The 21,738-nt window shown below is 38.6% G+C and overlaps 2 protein-coding genes across 2 annotated transcripts in view; one reads left to right on the top strand and one right to left on the bottom strand.

The window, feature by feature from the left end:
- LOC102299175 (protein arginine N-methyltransferase 8-B) overlaps window positions 1-4,048 on the top strand; it is a 52,507-nt gene extending 48,459 nt beyond the window's left edge. Inside the window, exons 9-10 of the mRNA XM_005930352.3 lie at window positions 1,950-2,071; window positions 2,498-4,048. Coding sequence (XP_005930414.1) covers window positions 1,950-2,071; window positions 2,498-2,581 — 206 coding nt within the window. The 3' untranslated portion in view covers window positions 2,582-4,048. The remainder of the gene's footprint in view (window positions 1-1,949; window positions 2,072-2,497) is intronic.
- A 1,500-nt stretch (window positions 4,049-5,548) lies between these two features.
- cracr2aa (calcium release activated channel regulator 2Aa) lies at window positions 5,549-21,609 on the bottom strand. The gene is made up of 18 exons (XM_005930354.3): window positions 21,412-21,609; window positions 18,698-19,093; window positions 17,138-17,249; window positions 16,877-17,057; window positions 14,614-14,760; window positions 14,275-14,365; window positions 14,072-14,167; window positions 12,873-13,060; window positions 12,319-12,390; window positions 11,236-11,281; window positions 10,999-11,078; window positions 10,541-10,886; window positions 10,279-10,411; window positions 9,927-10,008; window positions 9,560-9,674; window positions 9,305-9,406; window positions 8,573-8,649; window positions 5,549-6,824 (listed from the first exon to the last, which is right to left on the bottom strand). The coding sequence occupies exons 2-18, from the start codon at window positions 18,905-18,907 to the stop codon at window positions 6,737-6,739; spliced, it is 2,166 nt and encodes a 721-aa protein (XP_005930416.1). The 5' UTR covers window positions 18,908-19,093; window positions 21,412-21,609; the 3' UTR covers window positions 5,549-6,736.
- Between the last annotated feature and the right edge of the window lie 129 nt (window positions 21,610-21,738).

Genomic DNA, 21,738 nt, shown 5'->3' with positions numbered 1-21,738 from the left:
AAAAAAAAGACAAATCTACATAAACAGATCTAAAACGATTTTCTAAAACTAGTCTCTTTTATTCCATTGAGAGAATTCTGAACTTTCTTTGGAGCAACAACCTCAAAAGGCCCGGTCTCCTTTTGTCTTGAGTGTGGAAACTAACAATAAACCCTGATAAGAAGACCATGGATTCCTACTGGTATTATGTGGCTACAGTTGCAAGAAGAATGGAATCGCATCAGGGGAAACCTGCCTTTATGTTTAAAAAACCCAATCCCTTTCATAGTAGGACATACAAATAACACAAGTCACTTTCTGCAGTCTAAATTAGGAGTGATAGATTCAGAAGACCCCAGGTTAAAGAGTGTCCTGTTTCTGAAGCCCTGTGTTTCATCACAGTCCAATGAGAATCAGAGCTGTATACTTTGCCCAGTGGGAAAGGGAAAAACCACACTTCCTGTCAGATTTTGTGTTCCTCATTGTGCTCACTTCTTTTCATAGATGGCAGACCAGTGCTTTCTCACCTTGCATGTTTGGAGGCCCCAATTTGTGTGAAATTAGGCCAATCCAAAGATTTGAGATTGTGGCATTCCAAGAGAATGACTGCAATTTTAAAACCTGTGTGTGACTGACCTCTGTTGGTGAAGGAGAACATTGAACTGAAATGTAAAGAGGAATAAACTGTCTTAACTGTTGGATTAACAAATATATCTTTTGGCTCTTTTGGTTAAAAAAAAATGTGTGTAAGCACAGGTCACCTTTAATTTGTCAAGTACACCATCATCAAGACCTTGTGACTTATACTCAAAGAGATGTATTGTTTCCTAACATTGGCTTTTTCTGCCAAAGCACAGTCCCGTCTATTGATTTTCTGTAAGTGTGTCTGCCAAGCAAAGTTTCCAGTGTCAAAACTTGGGCCTTTCCTCCTGAAAAGGTTAGACAGATTAAAAATTACACACAAAAGGCTAAAATGGGCCATCAGTCTTTCACGCGGCCGTGAAGGACAGTGTATCAGACACACACACAGACTGTCAGGTGAGGAGGAAAAGGTTAGGTCAGTACAAAAATACCATTTCATCTACTGCAGTTGCAGAACTGGATGAAACAGAATTAGTTTCTCAGTGCCTTTATTGAACTATGCCCTAAAAAAAAGACCCTGGCCTGCGTAGCAGTATACTGATTGGCAGGCCCTTTTATCTATGGACTCACAAAGCACAGGTCCACCAAGCTGCCACACAAAAGCTAACAAAAAGTCTAATTTATTTTAAGTGGTATTGACAGCAATGGTCAGAATCCTGGCCAATGCTCACATTGGTTTTGGGACTGGGATTTCAGGTTTTACATTCATGCAAACTATATGAATGCAGATAAAGAAAGACTACAAAGACACAAAGTGAAATGGTAATGGAAGAAGTCTGACAAAAGTTTTAGTTGAGAGGCAAGAAATTTGTTATCTGCATTTTACTTCAGAGCTGTATTCTGGATCTCAGGTGAAGACACATGCCTTTTTTGCACTTAGTTAAATTCACATCAGGTACTTAGGCAGCTGTGTATCGGTAAAAAGTCTCATGATTAATTTCTTGTATGCTTACATAGTATTCAGATCTTTGGAAACATTGTAAAAGGGATAACTATGTGGAGAAATGCACAGCTGCATTGGGATGACTGATTGTTGTCTTCAGTCTGGGTTATTTAGTTGGTGTATTGCACAAATTAAACACCTGAGATATCTGCAGCTGTTCATTAAAGTCAGTAAATAGTAACAAGACTTTAATCCAGACATGTGGCAATAAACACCAACTAAAAGGTCTTTTTCCAAACTGCCAACTAGTCAACAGTTCCTATAAGTGATCAATGATTTATTTATCATTCCGAAAGTCATTAGTGACATAAGTCATTTATGATTACTCTTGATTTTAGGCATTCATTGTGAGTATTGTGAAAGTGTTTCTCTGTGTGTGTTGCAGCTCCAGATGCTCCATACACCCACTGGAAGCAGACAGTATTTTACCTGGAGGACTATTTAACAGTCCGAAGAGGAGAAGAGATCGTTGGCTCAATTGCTATGAAGCCCAATGAGAAAAATGTTGTAAGTACTGGTATGGATATATTTTGAAATTTGGATGGATGGATGGATGGATGGATGGATGGATAGATAGATAGATAGATGTGTAAATGAGTCATCCCCTGCCCACAGCAGGCTGTTTCCTCTTCAGTTTTGTCTTCCTGTCATGCAGGCAGCAGCCCTGCAGTGACTTCAACAAACAACAACAGATTCTATTGTTGACCTTGTCAGTGTCCTCTCCTCCCCTACGGGATGGAGAAGCGGCGCCTGCTTTCTCTTCACAAACACTCTGCTTTCGTAATACCATGTTCTGCACTCTGGTCAAAAAGGAGATCTCATCTCTTGTCTTACTTGTTATTTTCTTTCTTTCTGCTGTGTATTTGATCAGTTGTTGTCTGAAGTATCGCTGAACACCATCTTTTTTATTTCTGTCTCTCTGCTCACTTGCAGCGTGACTTAGACTTCACCTTTGAGCTGGATTTCAAAGGGCAGCTGTGTGAAGCAGCCATATCCCATGACTACAAGATGCGTTAAGTTTCACTGCGGGGACATTGGTGCCCCGCTGAGTGCAACTCCTGAGCACCAGAGGGAGACAAAGACGCTCTCATGACCACAGACAGATGCACAGCGGGACCGAGACTCACAGAGGAAGAAATTAGACCGGGCTAAAGACCCGGTTTAGCTGGCACCACTGACAATATCAATATGGTTGCTACTTGTATGATGAAGGCAGGATGTTGACTGTTAAGCAATTCTGAATGTAACTCTGACAAAATGTGTTAAGAAACTGTTCTAGTCTTGATGAATGTTAATTACTGACGTAAGTATATGTGAGATGGAGTGACGTACTTGTGTGTTTTCTTCAGTATTTGTTTTTCCACACTAACCCGGACCTTATGGAGCGATATTTGGCATTTTTAAAATACAGTAATGAGTTACTCTAATGTCCACATTCTGTTACAGTAGAGAATACATTTAATTTTTTAAATGTCATGTACTGTAGCAAATGGTTACCAGTAAAATGATTTATTTATTGTTGTATCAGTTTAGCAATGCGAGAAAAACTAGAAGCGACTGAACACCACAGCCAGGACAAAGAAACGTGTAATGTGAAAGGTAATGTGTTTGCATAGTCAGTGTAGTAGTGGTTTACAGTGCGTGTAAAATAGAAGGTGTCAAAGTTCACACTGTTAAACTGCTTTGGGTATCCGGTGTGCTTTGTGTTGTCAGTTCGAGCTGTGATGTTGACCTGCCAAAAACATACTTTTTCCATCCTAAATGCCTTGACCAAGTGCCGAAGTGTACCTAGTTTTGTTCCACACTGCTGAGTTTAGCTTCTTACAGTGGTTTCATATGTAGACACAAGCCACTCTTATTCTGTTGATTTAAGATTAAGCAGTTCTTCAAATCTAGCCTCAAGCCATTTACTATATGCCTGAGCATAATTCATGTCAAGGAATCAAAGGAAAGCCTGCGTAACTCATACTGTTAATAATGCAGCTGGATCCTAGACAGACAACAAAGAATTATTACAAAGGGAGTCAATAAAATATTGATGACCTGCTTTAGTTATATCCCAATATCTTGGCTTCAACCAAACTGACGGATACTGAGGTTTCTTCTAGCAAACGTACGGACCACAAGATATGGTTCTTTGGTTTTTACCTCAGGCTCCCCCTGCATTGCACACTTTTGATTCACACTGGATTCAGTGTACTGATGGGGATCTTTTCATTTCCCTGTACTCTTACTACAGTCATTGCCAAGGTACCCGGTGAAGAATTTATTCAGTAAAGATCTGCAGATATTTTACATATCTGAAACCTTGCATTAGTGCTCCGGATCGCCTCACGCGTCACAGATCTTGATATTGCCAAATCCAGCCTCCATTCTTAAAACACACAGATGCCCTTACTTAGGGCTGGGCGATATGGCCTAAAATTCATATCGCGATATAATTTGAAGCATGTGCGGTAACGATATATATCACGATATATTCTTTTCTTCTGTATAACGTATTTTCCTCGCTATAAGGCACACTTAAAATCCTTTAATTGTATGAATTCTGGTTGTGCTTACTGACCTCAAACCAATTTGGGCGTGCAGAAATCTGTTAAAAAATGTTTTAGTACAACTTTGGTAAGCAGCACTGCTTGATGGATGTCAGAGCATTACGGCTGCCGTAGTGAGGAGCTTCGCGGAGTAATCTGGGTCCAAAACTCCGTGTGCTTCAGGTCCCAAAGTCAAACAAACACTAAGAGTTAAAAACGGTCTAAATTCTTTCATCTTTAATTAAATCATCAGCGTTGCTGCGTTACCAGGTGTAATGAAAACAGAATTTATTAAATTTAATGGAGTTAGAAGTTAGCAGGAAGTTAGCTCGCTAGTTTACACCTAAACATTTCATAGCATGTTCTGACTGAGAGATTTTTGAAACTAATTCAAACGTACAGCTCTGCTACCACTTCCAACATAAATGAAGACAGGAAACTAAACAGCAGTGACGTTTGCAGGGTTACTGAAGCTGGACTACCTGGTATATAATGTTGTGCTACGTGATTGCTAGCGACACAGCTATGTTAGCATAACATTAGCACAGTGAAGCTGGAGGATGAACGCCAACTTTTTTTCAACTCGATAAAAGTTAACGTGAGGGATTCTGGTGGTCAGGGACAAATGCAATCGCATAGCAGGATGCTATACACGGAGCTGCGAGAGAATTCAACATTAATGAATCAATGTTACGGAAGTGGAGGAAGCGCAGTTTTTGGCTTTCCCCATATTTCAAAAGTGCTTCATGTCTTTGCTGTGACTGTCGCCCGGCATAATTTGCAGATGATAATGGTTTTAGCCGCTGCTTTCGACCAAAACAGGCGCAGCTTGATGACATCATCAACATGCGCTATCGCGATAGAGTCAAAATCTCTATCGGTGGCCAAATTTATATCGTTTCTATTGTATATCGTTTCTATCGCCCACCCCTACCCTTACTACCAAATTCTAAGCAAAATGTACAACGTGTGCATATGTTGGTAGTGAATGAAGATCATCATAATAAACTCATGTAATTACCAACTAAAAGAAAGCACAGCATCAAGCTGCAGCGTTGCCCTCTGAGAGCACACGGTTTGATAATTGCTTTGATTGTGTGCATTTTATACAGGATCATCGTGTGTACAGGATCAAAGCTATTGGCACAAATAAGCAATATCACGAGTCATTTATGCTTACAGTTCATTCAAATTAAAGGTTATTTATCTATAATAATACCTGCATCGAAAGAGCACCTTTAGATTCAGAAAGAAAATGTATTCGGACAAACATCCGACTTATTAAACACAAACATGGCGACGGAATAAGTTATAAAAAATCTATTAAATCAGCATGCTGATTGCACATGTATTACTTTTTTATTGTTGAATATATTGTTTCACATATTGTCATGTACTGTAAGTTTGAAAACTCAATAAACTGCAATGTCCAAACATATCCACCAGGTGATGCTGTACAATATATTTTTATTTCATGGTGCCAGAAAGGAAACAAAGTCCTCCCGTGCTTTTCACATAAACTGTACACATAGCTATTATTAAGTTATCGCCATCTCCATTTTTTATATACATATGTATGTCTACATTAGAGTAATGTGCAAGATCCTGGCAGTAGTGATTCACTGTTAGTGAGAGTACTTTTTTTCTTTTCTTTTTTTTTTACCAAAACCACAGTGTTACAAATTACATATCAAGTTACAGGAATATCATTTTCATAAATACTTGGCACCAAACATAGTAAAGTGAAAAGTTGAATAAATATTTGTCAACTGTCTGGTCTCTTGGGAACAAGGGTGTGTCTTTCAAAATAAAGCTGAGATGAGCTCTCATGTTAATACACAGGTAGCCTAGTAACTTGCAGTACTGCTATAACAACACCTGTAATATAAAATAACATCAACAATAACAGCTGTGGGACAAATACTAAACGACATTTTTTGTTTGTTCATTAAAAAGATATAACTGCAGTTCACCAAGTGAAGCAACCATAATATCCCGAAATGTTATTTAACACCACAGTTAATCTTGGTCCAAAGACTAACCACGAACTTAAAAAGCGATCTAAACCTGAACACCAAAGGCTTTTCAAAAGTAGTGTTAAATGCAATGTTGTTTGACAATGAGTCATATGCTACAGTTATTCACACTATTAAGTCCACCTGAAATGTTTGAAAAAGATGTAAAGACGAAACATTTAAACACTGAATTCATATATTAAAAGCAAAAACTCCACATTTGAATACTACAAAGCCTTTGGAAGATTATTAAATATTGGAAATTTGTGAGTTACATTCAACTGTGAGTAAGTATCCTTCATTAAAAATGTCCTAGTTTGACTTGAAAAAGAGTGAACTTAGCTTAACATTTGTTCAGTGATATTTACATCTGACCCACGGAGGGAAATCCACATACTAGCTATGACTCGTGTTTTACTTCATCCTCGTGAATAAGTGATTTTTAAACTGTCACTAGTTTGGCAAATCACACATTTATAACAGAGAACTTTTAATGCAAAGAGTAAACAATTTTGTGATGACAATCAGCACGATATGTTCTCGCTTGCACACGTGATCACACTTTTACAACGTGTATCTACGTAAAGGGTAGTGCTTCTGTGTAAGTGTCAACTGTTTATCTGTCAGCAGCAGGATCTCTTCTTCTCTGAGTGGATACTGACGAGATGGACAGTCTTCTCCTTTTCTTGGTCTTCTTGCTCTTTCAGAATTCTACGAGACATAATGAGACAAAAATGTAGCAATTTCTAACAGGAGCCTTGATGTGCATCATGATGCGCTTCGCCCTTTGGAGTTGGATTTGCTATGAAAATGCAAACGTGCATATGCATTAACTCTGCTCTATCTTCATCAGTGATTAGTTTGTTCTCACTATGGGAAGGGTCCTCTGGTGAAACCATGATGTAAATTCCACTTGCATTCATTTGGGTTTGTTTTGTAAGTGGTTAAGATGTCGTAACAAGTTACTTTATTTGACAGCAAAAATTGCAGACTAGCACGTTAGAGTACCTGTGCTAATAGTGCTGCTATATGCAATGCATGGCAGTGGGTATCTCTGACGCTCTAGTGTTACATTCGTGGTCTGTGGCTGCTGCTGACACTGTGCATGGACTCCCCCCTTGAGGACTGACAGAAACCACTCAGAATACTTGGGTGCTAACTACAGTACACGTTTGGCTCATAATGGTAAGTGCTGACGTTTGAGAGATGGTGTGAAGGAACCTTTTTTTCATTGTTGTGCACGGCATGCATTATCTTCCTGTGTAATTTGCCAGATAGTGATAAGGCGCTAGGGATGTTTGAAAAGGTAACCAGTTCAACCAGTCCATGTCCTGAGCTCTCACTCGTGATTTTTTATTTTCCCCAGGAGCAGCTGGCTGGTGGCGTATGTGTGCCAAGGACTGAAACCTCCTGTATAACTGTGAGTGCATTCCATCAGACATATGGCTACTCGTGGGCCCTGCTTACAAGTGCTGGTGTTATCACATACTTTTATTAGACTCTACTGCCTGCAGAACAGGGCTCCCTTTGGACAGGCCGCGTGATACTGGAGCTTCAGGGACTGATCATGCCATAGGGCCCTTCGCATGGTGAGATACCTCACTGCGTTTTCAGAGAACGAAAAATATTCTAGTAACCATTTTGTTTTCTTTTGTTTCTTCTGTCCAAGACCAGAACCATAATCCTCACTCACACAATAATGCTGTCTAGATTCACAAACCTATAGTATCCTGATTTTTAGCAGTAATTTCATAAAACAGGTTACTGTTACTCTTTTACTTTCACTTGGGCATTTTACGTGACTGCTTTCTTATTGTTACAAACTTTTGACTTACGTTTTTATACAGTACTTACCACAGTAATTACCAGTTAAAAGTAGTGGTAAATACCAAATGTTTTATGTTTTTGTAATGGTTAATCCAGTAGTATGCTCAAGCTGTGTAACTGAAACTATATTTTTAATGCCAAATTGTAATTACGGTTGTTACTGAATAATTTTAAAATGTGCTATTTTACAAAAAAGCTGTAGAAAACAGTAAAGCACATTTTTATTTAATGCCAAATTACAGTTATTTATTTACCTTCACTGAACGTGTAAAGCGCTATACAAATACAGGCCATTTGCCATTTCATGAGCAGAAAAATAAGTTTTAGTGATTAAACATTAAGCTTGATTAATTATTGACTTCTCATAAGTAAGAAGTCCGGTGTGCCAACTCAAACTTGGCTATAAAAATGTGGATTCATTTTTTTTTTAAATTAAATAACATGTTTCTAATATATTTTTGTTTTCTTGTTTTTATTACAGGTGGTCTAATAAATTTGTTAAGTAGTGTATTGTCACATATAAAGATGTATATTGGTGCAGGAAGAGTCTCACTGATAATCACTCCACAGTTTGCCAAACTGAAGTTTCCTGCAGGGCAAAATGTTGCTGAAATGTCATTATTTTTGCTCACCTGGCTAAATGAACCATGGACTCCACGACATTGTACCCAGAGCAGGCGCTGCACTCATAGAACATCATCTGGCAGTCCTAAAAGAGCCAAAAGGTGACAGACTAAAATAATCTTACAAGAAAATCTAAAACTTTTGACTAAAACTAAAACTGCTGGAACACATGAATTTCCCCAATGATCCAATGAAGGACAGTAAAAGAAAGAATGTGTACTTTATTGACCCCCTTGGGGAAATTCCTCTCTGCATTTAACCCATTCACTCAGTGAAGCAGTGGGCAGCCATTGGGCGCCCGGGGAGCAGTGTGTAGGGACGGTACCTTGCTCAGGGGTACCTCAGGGTAGCTGTTCAGTGGATTCGAACCACCGACCTTCCGATCATGGGGAAATAGGATATTTCTATTCTATTCTACAATGACTTCTGTGCTACCTTGAGAAATGTAGACAATAAATCCTACACTGAAAATTGTAAAAGCACTAAGAAAGAAACATTTCTTATATAGCAATATTAGTTCACAAAACTCTGTCCAGTAACTATAGAAACTACAACACCCGCTAGAGATTAGAAGGATAAAAAAAAAACCTAAATTATGAATATTAATTATTCATTCATGCTTCTTTTAATTCTTTTCTTTTAATTATTCTTCATGTTTCTTTCATTTGTAGTATGACTGACCAGAAACTAACAGTGACTAAAACAGAATCTCATGCTTAGCAGAAACAACAGACACAGACCTTGGCTAATCTTTCGCCGATACTTTTCTGAACTTCTCTTTGAGTCTCCTTGTCTGTTTTGTTTCCCAGGAGCATGACGGGGATGTCCTCACCTGCCCCTTCCTGTGAAGCAAGTTAAGGAAAGAGCACAGGCTAAAACAGCCTTGTTTTTTTGTTTTTTAATGTAATTTGTTTGTTTTTTTATAGCAGGTAAGCAAAATAAAGCAAAAACACAAAAATGGGATTGTGGTGTTTTTGTGACTGGTACTGCCTTACCTTAACACTAGTGAGCCACTGTCTTACAGCTGTGAAACTCTCCTCGGCAGTGATATCATACATCACAACCACACCATCAGCCTTACGAAAGAACTGCTTGGTGATGCTTCGATACCTGCAGGACAAGCAGCAGGAAGTAGCAAATTTATGGGTACAGCTTACATAATGGAAAAGTACTTTTTCTGCCTCTTTACTCAGGTAAAAACATGCGAATGTTTTGTCACCGCATAAGAACAAAACCGTTTTGCTTGATCATTGCTTCTGTTAGTTGAGAACATTTGATCACATTAGAGAAAAAAATAAGAACAGATTAGAAAGTTTAAAGATCTCAGCCAAATCCACACCTGACAGTGTCTGAAAAGCTCACCTCTCCTGTCCTGCTGTATCCCACAGCTGCAGCGCCACCTGGCTGTTATCCACAGCTATTGTTTTTACACTGTAGTCTATACCTGCACATTCAGACAAAACAAATGACATCATAAGCATGTAACGCCAGAGGTTATTATACTTTACAGTTTGATCGTGTTTAAGGCTATTTCAGCCCTGGATTGAACGCTCATTGCTGACAGCACTGCACCCCGAGGAGAAAAAAACTGTCATAACCAACTGTTACATTTAGTGCTGTGCAGGCAAACGCATACAAAGCTCGAGGTCAACCACAGAGCTTCGAATGCTTTTCTTAAACCAGCTAATGTCTGTTTACACTATAAAATACGTACCCACAGTGGCGGAGGTGCCGGGGTGGAAGGCGTCATCACAAAATCGTCGGAGGAGGCAGGTCTTTCCAACACTAGAATTTCCTACCAGGACGATCTTGAAGAGGCGTTCAGGTGCTAAAGTGCTAACTTCCTCCTAAAGAAACAGGACGAACAGGAATAAGACCTAAAGAATATGAGAACTCGCTTTTTATTGCCAGTCAGCAAAGGCTCGCATATTGCATGTGTGAGAAAGTTGACGCTACAACAGCGTGACGAAGCTTACATTCATGCTGTTCTCTTTGCCAACAGGCTGGCCTCTCGGAGACGAGGGGGTTTCCATTTTGTCCATGCTTTGTTGGTGCGAGGCTGAAGACATGCGAGGATGAATATCACTCATCACCAAGTCTATATTGTCTTCATTATCTGAGACCTTCTTTCCTTCATTGCATTCTTGAAGTGGGGTTTGGACTTGACAGTCAATCAGGAAGGAGGGGAGGTGGTCCTCCTCAATTGAAATGATTCTCTGTAGATGTCCTTGGCCTCTTGCTTGTGCTGCACAAAACGGCTGGCATGACCCATTGACTAAGCGGTGCCTCATAGAGCTGGAGGTTAGTTCCTCCTCATCCTCACTGCAGATAGAAAGTAAAATTCCACATACAATAAACATTAATACATAAAATAAATAGCCAAGGGTGTATAAGCTTTGGCTTGCCTTCCATTCAAGGTAATGACATTTGTTACCTTTTGAAGACATCTGTATTTATGCGTTTCCCGACACCAATTAAAGGCTTCAAACCCGATGTTTTAGAATTCTTTGGTTTCTGCAGAGTCACAGTGTTTATTTGCAATATGGCACGAGAGTCTGATATTTTTATATATATACTGTATTTGCAATCTTTTTAAAAAGGGCAAAAATAAAATGAACTGAGAGGATAAATTTAAATAATCAAGGGAATGAAATTCACACACGAAACACACCTGATAGCAAATGTCCCTTTCATCTCGTAAATGTTTGTTCATCTCCCTGAAAAGAAAGAAGGGATAAAAAATAAAGACTGAGAACTTCAGTCAAAGTGGTTCAAACATTCAAATATATACAAGGCGCAATTTCTTTGTTCTTCAAATTAAATCTTTTTGAAAAACCTTCTTTATACTTAAATCATCAGCAGAAACTTTTACTGTTAGATTCAGTTCAGCCACTTCAGCCCAAGTGTCGTTGTTGTTGCGACTGCTGCCGTTTCGGTCCACAGCAAGTGTAACGCAACTCGGTCAGATTAAGATCAGATTAAATTCACCGGTCATGATTACGCCACATCTTCGCCCTGATGATTAGGATTCTTGTAATGCTCGATACAGAAATGTTGTCTAATACGTTTTAAAGGAGCTGGCTGAATGTGAGCATGCAGAATGCTCCTGCATACTTTCCAGTGATCCAGATAACGGGATAAAACAGTGTGCCATTTCATATGGAAGCCCACTGTCTGTGCAGGATAACGATCATGCTGGACGTAAAAATGCAATACAAAAGAAGGGGTTGTCCCATGTTGAGTTATTTTCTTGATGCATTATTCATTCATTCATTTCAAATTGTTGGTGCTGCAAACAGAGGCGTGAAACCGTCCAAACACGCGGTCTGGAGTTGATACAGGAAAAAGCCTTTGGATAATCGGATAGGAATCGCTGTCATTTACTGTAAAGCAACATTTCTTTCAAAAGCAGCCTTAAAGGATCAAAAACTCATCTTCTGAAAAGGCTTTGAGGCTGAGAAACTAATCAGTTTTTCTTTGTTATGGGACTGGTACACTTGTAAAAGATGAATTACCAACTGAGATGTTTGCTCCTCAGTGCTGTTCTGATTTAGTTAAACAACAAAACTCACATGAAAACAGAAAGAAATTACTTTTTTGGATAACTTGTTTCGGTTGCGAAAATTGGCTTTGGAGCTCATCAGTGAGAAAGAAATAGAGACAAAACACCCAAAACTCATGTCATGTTTCTGTACACTCCAATTCTTTCTAAAGCAGACATGTACAGCTGTACCTTCTTTATTCTGATCCATACCTTAGCAGGTCCAGTTGTTTAAGGAGACTTTCTCGCTCTCTCTGCAGGCCTTCAGTTATTCTGTATATTTCTCTATTTTAAACAGCAAGACATCAGTGATTATTAATACTCTGTCATTGCATTATACTGTATTTTGCATTTACACTTCTCACATATGACTTGAACAAGTTTAGTGTTTCGAGACAGTTTTTACAGCATCAGTAATAAAAACAAAAACAAAAACACAACTGACAGACTGTGGGTTCATACAAAATTCAATATATAAGAATAAATGCCAATGAAATCAGAAATACTTACAATATGAGTAAGAGTATGAGTTCTACGAGTCCATATACGTTTGTAAATATTTTTAGATGTTTAATAGCTTATTAACCGTCGGGTTTGCATGACGGCAGTAAAAAGTATGGTGGACATTACTTTGTTTTTACAAATTATATTTATGTCTTCAGTATCAAAGTTTTGCATCCTAATCAATCAGCAACAGATAAGAAATTGAGAGAGCAAGAGCTCGAGGTACCAAAACATCAGATAAACCGAGATCAGTCATCGCTTACATCTCTTTTTCTTCATGTAGTCGTGTGGACTGCTCTTGCAGTAAACTCAGCTGCTCCTGTGCCAACATCAGCTCCTGGGAGGTGTTTTCCAGCTCCTGTGCCAACTCATCATTTGTCTGCTTTAACTTCACATTCTCCACCTTGGTCACATGCTGCTCACTGTGTAGTTCCTGGCACTGACTCTCCAACTGGAGGTAGGTGGGTAGCGAAAAAAGAAAAAAGGAAAAGAAGACACCTCTGATAAGATAGATAAATATAACTGGTTACACTGTCTCTTTAAATACGACAGCATTTCATGAATACTCATAAATGCCTGATGTAACTTTAACTTCTATTAATATGAGGACAGCATGAAGCTAGGATACAGTAACATCAGATATGTTACTGCATTAAGATCAGATTAAATTAGCCAGTCATGATTATACAGCCTCTTAACCCTGCTGTTTAGGATTCTTGTCCTTATAAATAATGTGATGTTGTCTATGACTCTTTAAAGGAGTTGTCTGAATGTGAGCGTGCAGGATGCTCTTGTATACTTTAGGCATTTTTCCAGTTATGATTCAGGTAACAGGATAAAACAGTGTGCGGTTTCAACTAGAGGCTCAAAGTCTGTGGAGAATAACAATCCCACAGGTGTCAAAATGCCACAAAGATGCACAAAGAAAAAAATAAAATTGGGTTTTCTGCGTTGTAACTTTTGGACACTGTGTTGAGTTATTTTCCTACTGCATTATTCATGCCTTCATTTTAAAATGTTGGTGCTGCTGACAGAGCCGTGTGAAACTGTCCAAACACTTGTGGTCTGGAGTGCATTCGGTGCATAAACCAGTAAAAGAGAATAATCAGCATTATCAGACTGGATGCTGCTTAAGCTGTAGCAGCCATTACGATGTGTGGTTGATTGTTGATTGGTTGATTGCAAACCAGCATGACCAGAACTAATTTTCAGCTTGGTAATTAATCATAAAAGCATAAAGGTGTGATATAACCTGCTACTGTCTGTCTAGCATTTATGGTCAAGAGTGAATTACTTTATGACTCCATTCTGTTATCTGTCGTGTCTCACATGTTTTAACAAATGTATTTACCTCACTTGGGTTAAAGAGTTTCATCTGTAATTTATTTTCTCTCTATTAGATTTCATCTAAATACTCCAGCGTGGGACAGTGGAGGAAATCATTCTGCTAAATTCAGCTCACTCTTTTCTGCTTCTGGAAGAGTTGTTCCAGCTCCTTCTCCTTACGGGACAGCTGCAGCTCCAGGTCCTGACTGCGAGACAGAAACCGCTCATAGTCCTTCAGTGGACAAAGAACAAAGTTGAAAAGTCAGATTAAAATGCAAAACATCTGACAGAGCAAAGGTAAGTCGACTCTAACAGAAAACACCAGTGATTGCTTTGTACCTGCAGCACAATTCTCTCCTTTTCACTTTTTATTTGCTGCTCCATCTCCTCGTATAGTCGCTGGATCTCATTATCATGTGTTGCTGCTTTCCTGATTTAGATATAATAGTTAGATATAATATTGTGCAATATATATAAATAACCCTGTTGACATAACAGATCTATAAAATTGATCACTAAAATAATAATGCACTAGAGAGAAAAAGCTTCTGTAAATGATTTACACAGTGATTAAGGAGCTTTGTCGCAGCACTGTGAGTCATTCAAATCTGAAAAACCTCCAATAATATTTCAACCTTTCATGACGACTGCATCAAATATACATGAATGTTTTCTGACCTTTTGAGAGCACTCTCCATCTCCCTCTTCTCCTGGTTGGCCTCTCGGATCTGGGATGTCACTCTACCTAGGAAGTCCTCGAAATTGGATAAAAGGTGTGGTTCATCCCGGCGCAGCTGGGCCCAAAGACTGCGCACTTCAGCAGGACTGATGGGACAAAATTAAGCAGATAATTGCAGCGGCTAAGCCAATTCATTTACTGATATCAGATGTCTTTGTCACAAGGGTTCATGAGGAAATAAGTACCGTTATTTGGAAGAAAAATAGAAGTAATGCGGTGGGGAATGTTAGAGATTTTACCACAGCAACAGCACATGACAATAACAATGAAGAAAAGCAGCTCCTCCGTAATCACATAATTTTTAAAAGGATATTTTATGTTTAACCTTGAGAAATCGATAATTATTATTGCACTGTAAGAATCTAACTATAACGCTCTTCATGCTGGTTTAAATGTTTTTTATGTGTTTCAATGTCTACAACCAATGCATTAAGAAAACAGAAATAGCATTAAGTCTGAAAATCAGAGTCAGAGGTTGTTTTTACACTGTCACCTCGTCCATATAATAAACTCTACAAACATGAAAATTTAGTATTTTCTAGTCGAGAAGTTGCAGCTATTCACAGTGAAGGAATTCTTACGATACAACTTTTGATTTTTGCTTGGAAAACATTTGCTTCAGAGCTTAAATTCTGTTTGGCGAGCTCTCTGTGTCTGACCCTGAGGTACACAGAAGTGTATGTCACCCCCAACCACCGCCACTGGCAGGAGTCGCTATAGTAACCTCTCCTCACAGATTTTTACTAATCAGCTTCTGAGCAGGTCCTTTGCTTCTGATTTGGTCTTCATACAACCTGGTACGGCCTATTGTCTTCTGACAACGGACCCTGTAGTACCATATGCACACTCAGAATTTCTTCAGAAATGTTCCCGTTCCCCTCTGTTCCCTGGCAACGACTACATGCCACATTTATACTGTTAGTTCATCTCTATTTCCCTCATTTAGTTTATCTTGCTATAAAATTTGCTGTATTTTATTTTAGATCGCCTAACTCTATTTTCAGTTTATTTTATCTGGGTGCTAAAAAACAAACAAACAATGACTTTAAGGTGGATATCATGTAGTTGGTGCAAAATTATAGCATTTGATTTGAAATGGGACACTAATACTGAAAGTCACAAGCTGCTGTGTGAAGGTTCTCCATCCTGAAAGTCTTTCACACCTTCAGACCCTGAAATTGCTAAATATTGGTCAAAGACCAAACAGCTTTAGGTCAATGCAGGTGGAGCCCCCAATGCCCTCCTAAGCGGCTGTAATCAGAATCACTTTATTCATCCCAGTGATATTATGTGGTCACAGTTTCTCCAACACAGTAATAATAGCAACTAACTAAACTAAATTAAATAATACAATTTATTATATATTGCAAATATATTACAAAATATGGAAAATATAACAACAGCTCTAATAAATACAAAAAGCTGTAATTATAAATATCCCAGTACATTACACAAAATGAAAAATATATTAAATAAAAGCAACAAGTGTTGATTTCTGGAACATCTATAACCTGTTACATTCTGTTCCTACTATGGAACAGAACAACAACAGCTTATCAACATGCCTTTAAGTTATTAGACTAAGAAAGTCAGAAACATTTTGAAATATTTATTCTCCAGGTCTGCCCAAAATCAATATCAGTTAGTGCTGCACAAATTCATCTGAACTAAAATGTCATTGTTCACCTCTAACCAGGTAGGTGGAAGCCAACAGGATATGTAAGTCTGGCATCCACCTCCACTACTGTTTGCTTTTATTGAGTTAGAGTTGCTTGTTAAAGGTTAGTCTAGTCATGCATTTCGTAAGAGTCTGTCACTACATAGCTTTCATGCTAACAAAGAAAACTCTAAACAGACCTCAACAGCAGTTACAAAGAAGCAGTCATGAAAGAGGAAAAAACATGAAAGCTTACATTAATGAGGTTTGTGAAAGCAGTTTTAAGTATAAAGATTTTGAGAAAGTCAAGTTTCTTTGAAAATCTTAAGGCGTAACACTAAATTACTATGTTTTTAATGTAATCATATAAAAATGACTTGAAATTTTAAGCAGACATACTCTACCAAGAGGCAAGAGGTTTGCTTATAAGAGGAAACAAAGTTTTTCTCATGCTGATTAAAGTGTCAGGCTTTAAATAGGTTTTCAATTCAAATTTAATGTACAAAATGCACAAAGGTGTGCAAAGACACTCATACGGTACTCACTCTTCAAAGACATTGTTAGCTCCAAGGCTCTCCATAAGCATGCAAAAGTGTTTTTCCTCCTCATCCTCTTCTGCTTTTGCCAGGCCCTCTTCTCTGTGTGTCTGGTACAGGACCTCTGGCAAGCTGTTCTTCTCCCCCATGACTTCCTCTTCAGCAATGGTATTACCAAACAAAAAGGAACCTAAAAAAAGATCAAGAACTTAGATGATTAATAAGAAGTGTGATGCTCCTATTTGAACATGAAACAGAGAGAAAACGTACTAAAGCCGGAGGAGAACTCTTCCAGGGTGAGGTATCCATTGTTATCAGAATCAAGGGTATCAAATACATTCTCCAACTCCTCCGCACTTAGAGGAAGCTCACTGTTCAGCCTCTGTTAATCAAGACAGAAAATACAGCAGATATTCAAGGACATTATTAGTACTGAAACTTTACAGTAGAGTTTTATAAGGAGAGTCGTGCGCAGTGGAAATTGTGAGCTAAGGAACAGTCAGGTTATTTTCCTTTTATTCCTGGTGATTCTAAATTGAACCAAATAAGCTCTAGAGCTTCTTTAACAGATATATCTTGTTTAGCAAAACACTGTTTCACACTCATGCAGTGAAACAATCTTTCTCGTGTAGCTACAGCCTTCAGTTTGTGACCATTGGCATCTCCACTGGAAATGATGGCGATGCAAGACTATCAATCTCTCATAATCTTTCAGAATTTAAGGCTTTAAAAGGTTAATCCAAAGGAACGTGGGAAAGAGAGATTCTCCTAAAGAACTGCACATGACAGCAACTTCTTTTCTTTAACAAAAGCCAACACAGCCACACCTCTGCAAGCAATTTGAGTTTATGTGATGTTTACACTGTTGCAAATGTTGACTGATGCTCACCCTTAAAATCTAGGGCAGGGACACAGAAATGATACCATCTTTCTACAACTATCAGCTGTTCCTGTGAAGTGTTATCTGAAGAACATATCCCTTATGTTGGCAAACAGTTCAACTGTAAAGCCATCCCCTTCGTGATCGTGGTTGGAAATGGATTTTAAGCTGTGAAGCCAAGTGAAAATGACTCAGCCACTGAAATTACAATGTCAACAGTGAAAATAAACTTAAGCAGCGCTGTTTATTTATCCGTTATATCGTCACAGTCGTTGTCAGCTGAAAGCAAAGTGTGAAAACAAACCCTGTAACACGACAAGTATTGCCTTTAAGTAGAGAGCAGTCAGTGCAGATGTTCATATAAATAATTTTGAGGACTGGACTCTCGTCATCATTACTAGTTAAATTAGAAACCATTATCATAAACCGCAGATCAAAGCTTATCTTCTATGTGTTTGTCCTCCTCAGAGCAAGAGCCTAGAAGTGCTTCATCAAAGTGTAAGCCGTGGCCTGGATGAATATCTGAGGGGCAAATGAATCTGCACAATAATGTGAGTGGAGGAGCTGCATGACAAAGCTTCCGCATGGCTCTCTGTCTCTGAGTGTCTATTATGTCGCTTTGAAAAGGGTGTGCATGTCGTATCCGTGTCCTGTTCAGCATCATTAATGAGTGTGCGGAAACATCCCTGCATATTATTCTGGATAAATGATGACCTGTTATCTTTAAACACAATAAAAATGTGATGTGTAAACTGTGGTTTTAGAATAATGATTGAAACAGTGCAAAAACGTAACTGATTAGGAATGATTAAAGTTGGTAGTAATGATGTTTTCTAATTCTTCTGCTGGCTACTATGAAATAAATTATTTTTAGTAATGTTAAAACAGATTATAACACTAGTTTAAAGATAGCAGAACTTTATCAGTCGTCCTTAAACCAGAAGCCTCACCTGCATGTCCCGTCGGGTGATGAAACCCTTGTTCTCGATGTCGCACATCTGGAAGAACTCGTGGGTTTTCTCCAGAATAGTGTTCTGTCCAACGTTCCCGTTCCCACTCGTACTTGCCTCATCATTGCTTTCTTGGCTTTGCCAGGCGGTATGGGCCAACATGGAGTTCATGGCACTGGTGTTGGCAAATGGAGCAGTAAAAGCTGCCATGGTAACTATGAGTTTGTTGATAGAAGACCGTTTGCCACGTCCTTCATATGAGCAAGGTACAGACTGAGGCGTGCAGGAAAAAGATCCCAAATGAGTGGAGCTTTAGTCTGCTGAACATCTGAGGCTTTCACCAATGTCACCGACTGTCATCTCTTAGCAACCACCTCTTTAATTACCAGCTCAAACCTATGAGAGAGACAAAAAGAGTGTTCAGTTATGACTGCTTTCCCATTAAATATATCTTTTTTTGTTGTTCTATATGCAAAAGTACATAAAATTGTATAGAAATTAGAGAGTTGCATGAAGTGCAAACATGAAAACATGAAGTCTATAAAAGGGAGTTTTGTTTGATACATCTAATTAAACTAATATTAATTGGTTAAAATCATATAACAGACAAGAATCACTCATTTAAAATGTGCAGTTCCTTTCTCTCTTTCTGCTACAAATCCTGATTCTGTTTTTGACTTACATAGTACTAGCTGCACACCTAAAACTACTGCTGCTCTTCTCTTTACATTCAGGGATGACGGCTGCTGCTGAAAGTAATGTCATCTGACAAGTAAACCCAAAACTGCAGCTGAAACTTGTGGTATGACGAGGGTGGTCTTTACCAGGAAATATTGACTGATTACTCTATTACTGGTGGGTTTTATGCAGACAACAGTTCTGTGTGCATTGGTTTGGAAGACTGCCTTCAACTTGTGCACCGTGACTTTGCTCAATCAATTTATAAACGGCAGCTTCTGAAGCTGTGTGTGATGACCTATGCAAATGCAGACATGTGGAACAGACAGAGGAAAAATCTGACATGCATGTAGGCAGGTAAAAGAACAGATGAGAAAGCAGGTTCAGACACACACTGGCAAACCCACATGGAAGGGCAAGTCAAATGATTCATATTTGCTTTGCTCATAAAGTTGACTTAAAAATGTCTGTATTATATTTAATCTAAACTGGTTTGGCAAACCTTGACGATAAACTAAAAAGCTTACCACAGATTTAACTTTTTACATTTATCTATTACAGCATTTGGTGTTCAGCCATCTCAATGGTTACATAAACTGGTAAGCAATATTAACTATTGTTTAATATGCAACAATTGTGTAACATTTAGCATGTCAAGCCTCATGAGGTCTATGCAAAAGACAATGATTAAGAATTTCAGAGGAAACAAGAAAGGGAACTATGGTGAATTGCTCTTTTTTCCTCAGGCTCATAATATCAACAATAATATTGTCTATAATCGTTCCAGCCTTTAACCACATAAGCACACAAGGTTAATGCCTCCTCTGTTAAAACTTGGAAATGTTGTCAATACTTTTAGAGAAAACAAATAAATACTTTTTTAAAAAACCTATGTAATGCCTGGATCCTTGTTTTCACTGCCAGAAAACTGTCCTTTTCCTAAGATCCAGTGTTTAAACACATAAAAGGTACCTGCTTTGCATAGCTGCCTTATCTGTCTCTGGGGTTGGCATGTAACAGCTGTTAGAGCTACCGCAGTTAGCAACATTTAAGCAAACATTGTGGTCAGGGCTAGACTGAGACAATTTAAGTTGTTGGTCTCCAACTAAACACAACAGCCATAACCTTTATTTTCCATTCTTTCAACTAGCCTGTCACAGATCAATAACTGGCAAAACCGAGGTGCCATTTCTCAGACCTGTTCATGACAACTACAATTAAATATAAAGTCTAATAATAATCCTCTTGAGAAATTTTTTAACAAGTTGACTAAAAAAAAAAGTGGACTTTTTTGCAACACATCTTCAGAATATTTCACAACATGTAAACTGTCCTCTGCTTTCTTCCTCTTATAAAAATTGGTCACAAGTGTCACACTTATTTTGAACCTGTATTTACAGAAAATACATTTTAATGCACAGCTTAAAACAAATGACTGGGACTGTTTTTATTTAAGTTCAGCGGGTCATAACCTCCTGTCTTCTGCCAAGTCGTCCAATGTTTTTATATCGCTGCATGTGTCGGCAGAATATTTCACGTATTACAGGCTGCCAAACAAACATATTCACTCAACTTCCTAAAAAGTCAACAGCATCTAAATATAACAACCGACGATTTTCCGCCACAGGGTGGAGTATGTCCAACTTCAATTTGTTAAATAAATACCAGTTACACCTGTCAAGCAGTCAAATTAATCGTCACATGCACATTGTACATACAGCGAAAAGAAAGCGGGGACGACGCCTGTGGTAAACGAGACAAAGCTAAGAGAAAAGAATAGCTCAGGTTTCAGTTCACGTGTGGCTTGACAAGTTAAAACGTAATGTTTACTTCATTTCCGATGTTGTAAAACTTCCTGCGGCAACTGAAATCTTCTCAATATAAAAATACTGCAATAACAACAGTGCAAACAAACGTACTGCATGAACATATTAAAAAGTCTTCCCGAAAACATACAGTTGTAACGTTTGGCTAGCAGCAACGACAATGTGCATCCTGTTACTAAGTATTTAGCGGGGAATGGGTAAAGTACGTACCCGTGACTAAAAAGTAGAATTCAAGTAGAAGAAAATAAATATCTTGCGCTGTATCGGCCTCATCCGCTTCATATGAAGTTCACTGTTTACTATAAACTCCCTTGTGTGGTTGGGTGTGTGTGTGTGTGTGTAAAGGAACTTGAGTGAGCAGCACTGACGGGGCAAACTCGGAGGGAGGGACTTCAGCCAAGTCATCGCTGGTAACCGTAGCAACGGTAACAAGGAAGTCCACACGCGGTAAGCGGCCACTCAGGAGCCACCGTCATCCGCGAGGAAACTTATACATCTTGTAAGATGTGTTATCTTTCTTGGTAGTAGTAGCAGTAT

Source organism: Haplochromis burtoni, unplaced genomic scaffold (assembly GCF_018398535.1).
Source record: "Haplochromis burtoni strain Fernald_Lab_line unplaced genomic scaffold, NCSU_Asbu1 Contig_127, whole genome shotgun sequence".
In the NCBI taxonomy this organism is placed as follows: Eukaryota; Metazoa; Chordata; class Actinopteri; order Cichliformes; family Cichlidae; genus Haplochromis; species Haplochromis burtoni.
This window is presented reverse-complemented; position numbering and strand designations above follow the sequence as displayed.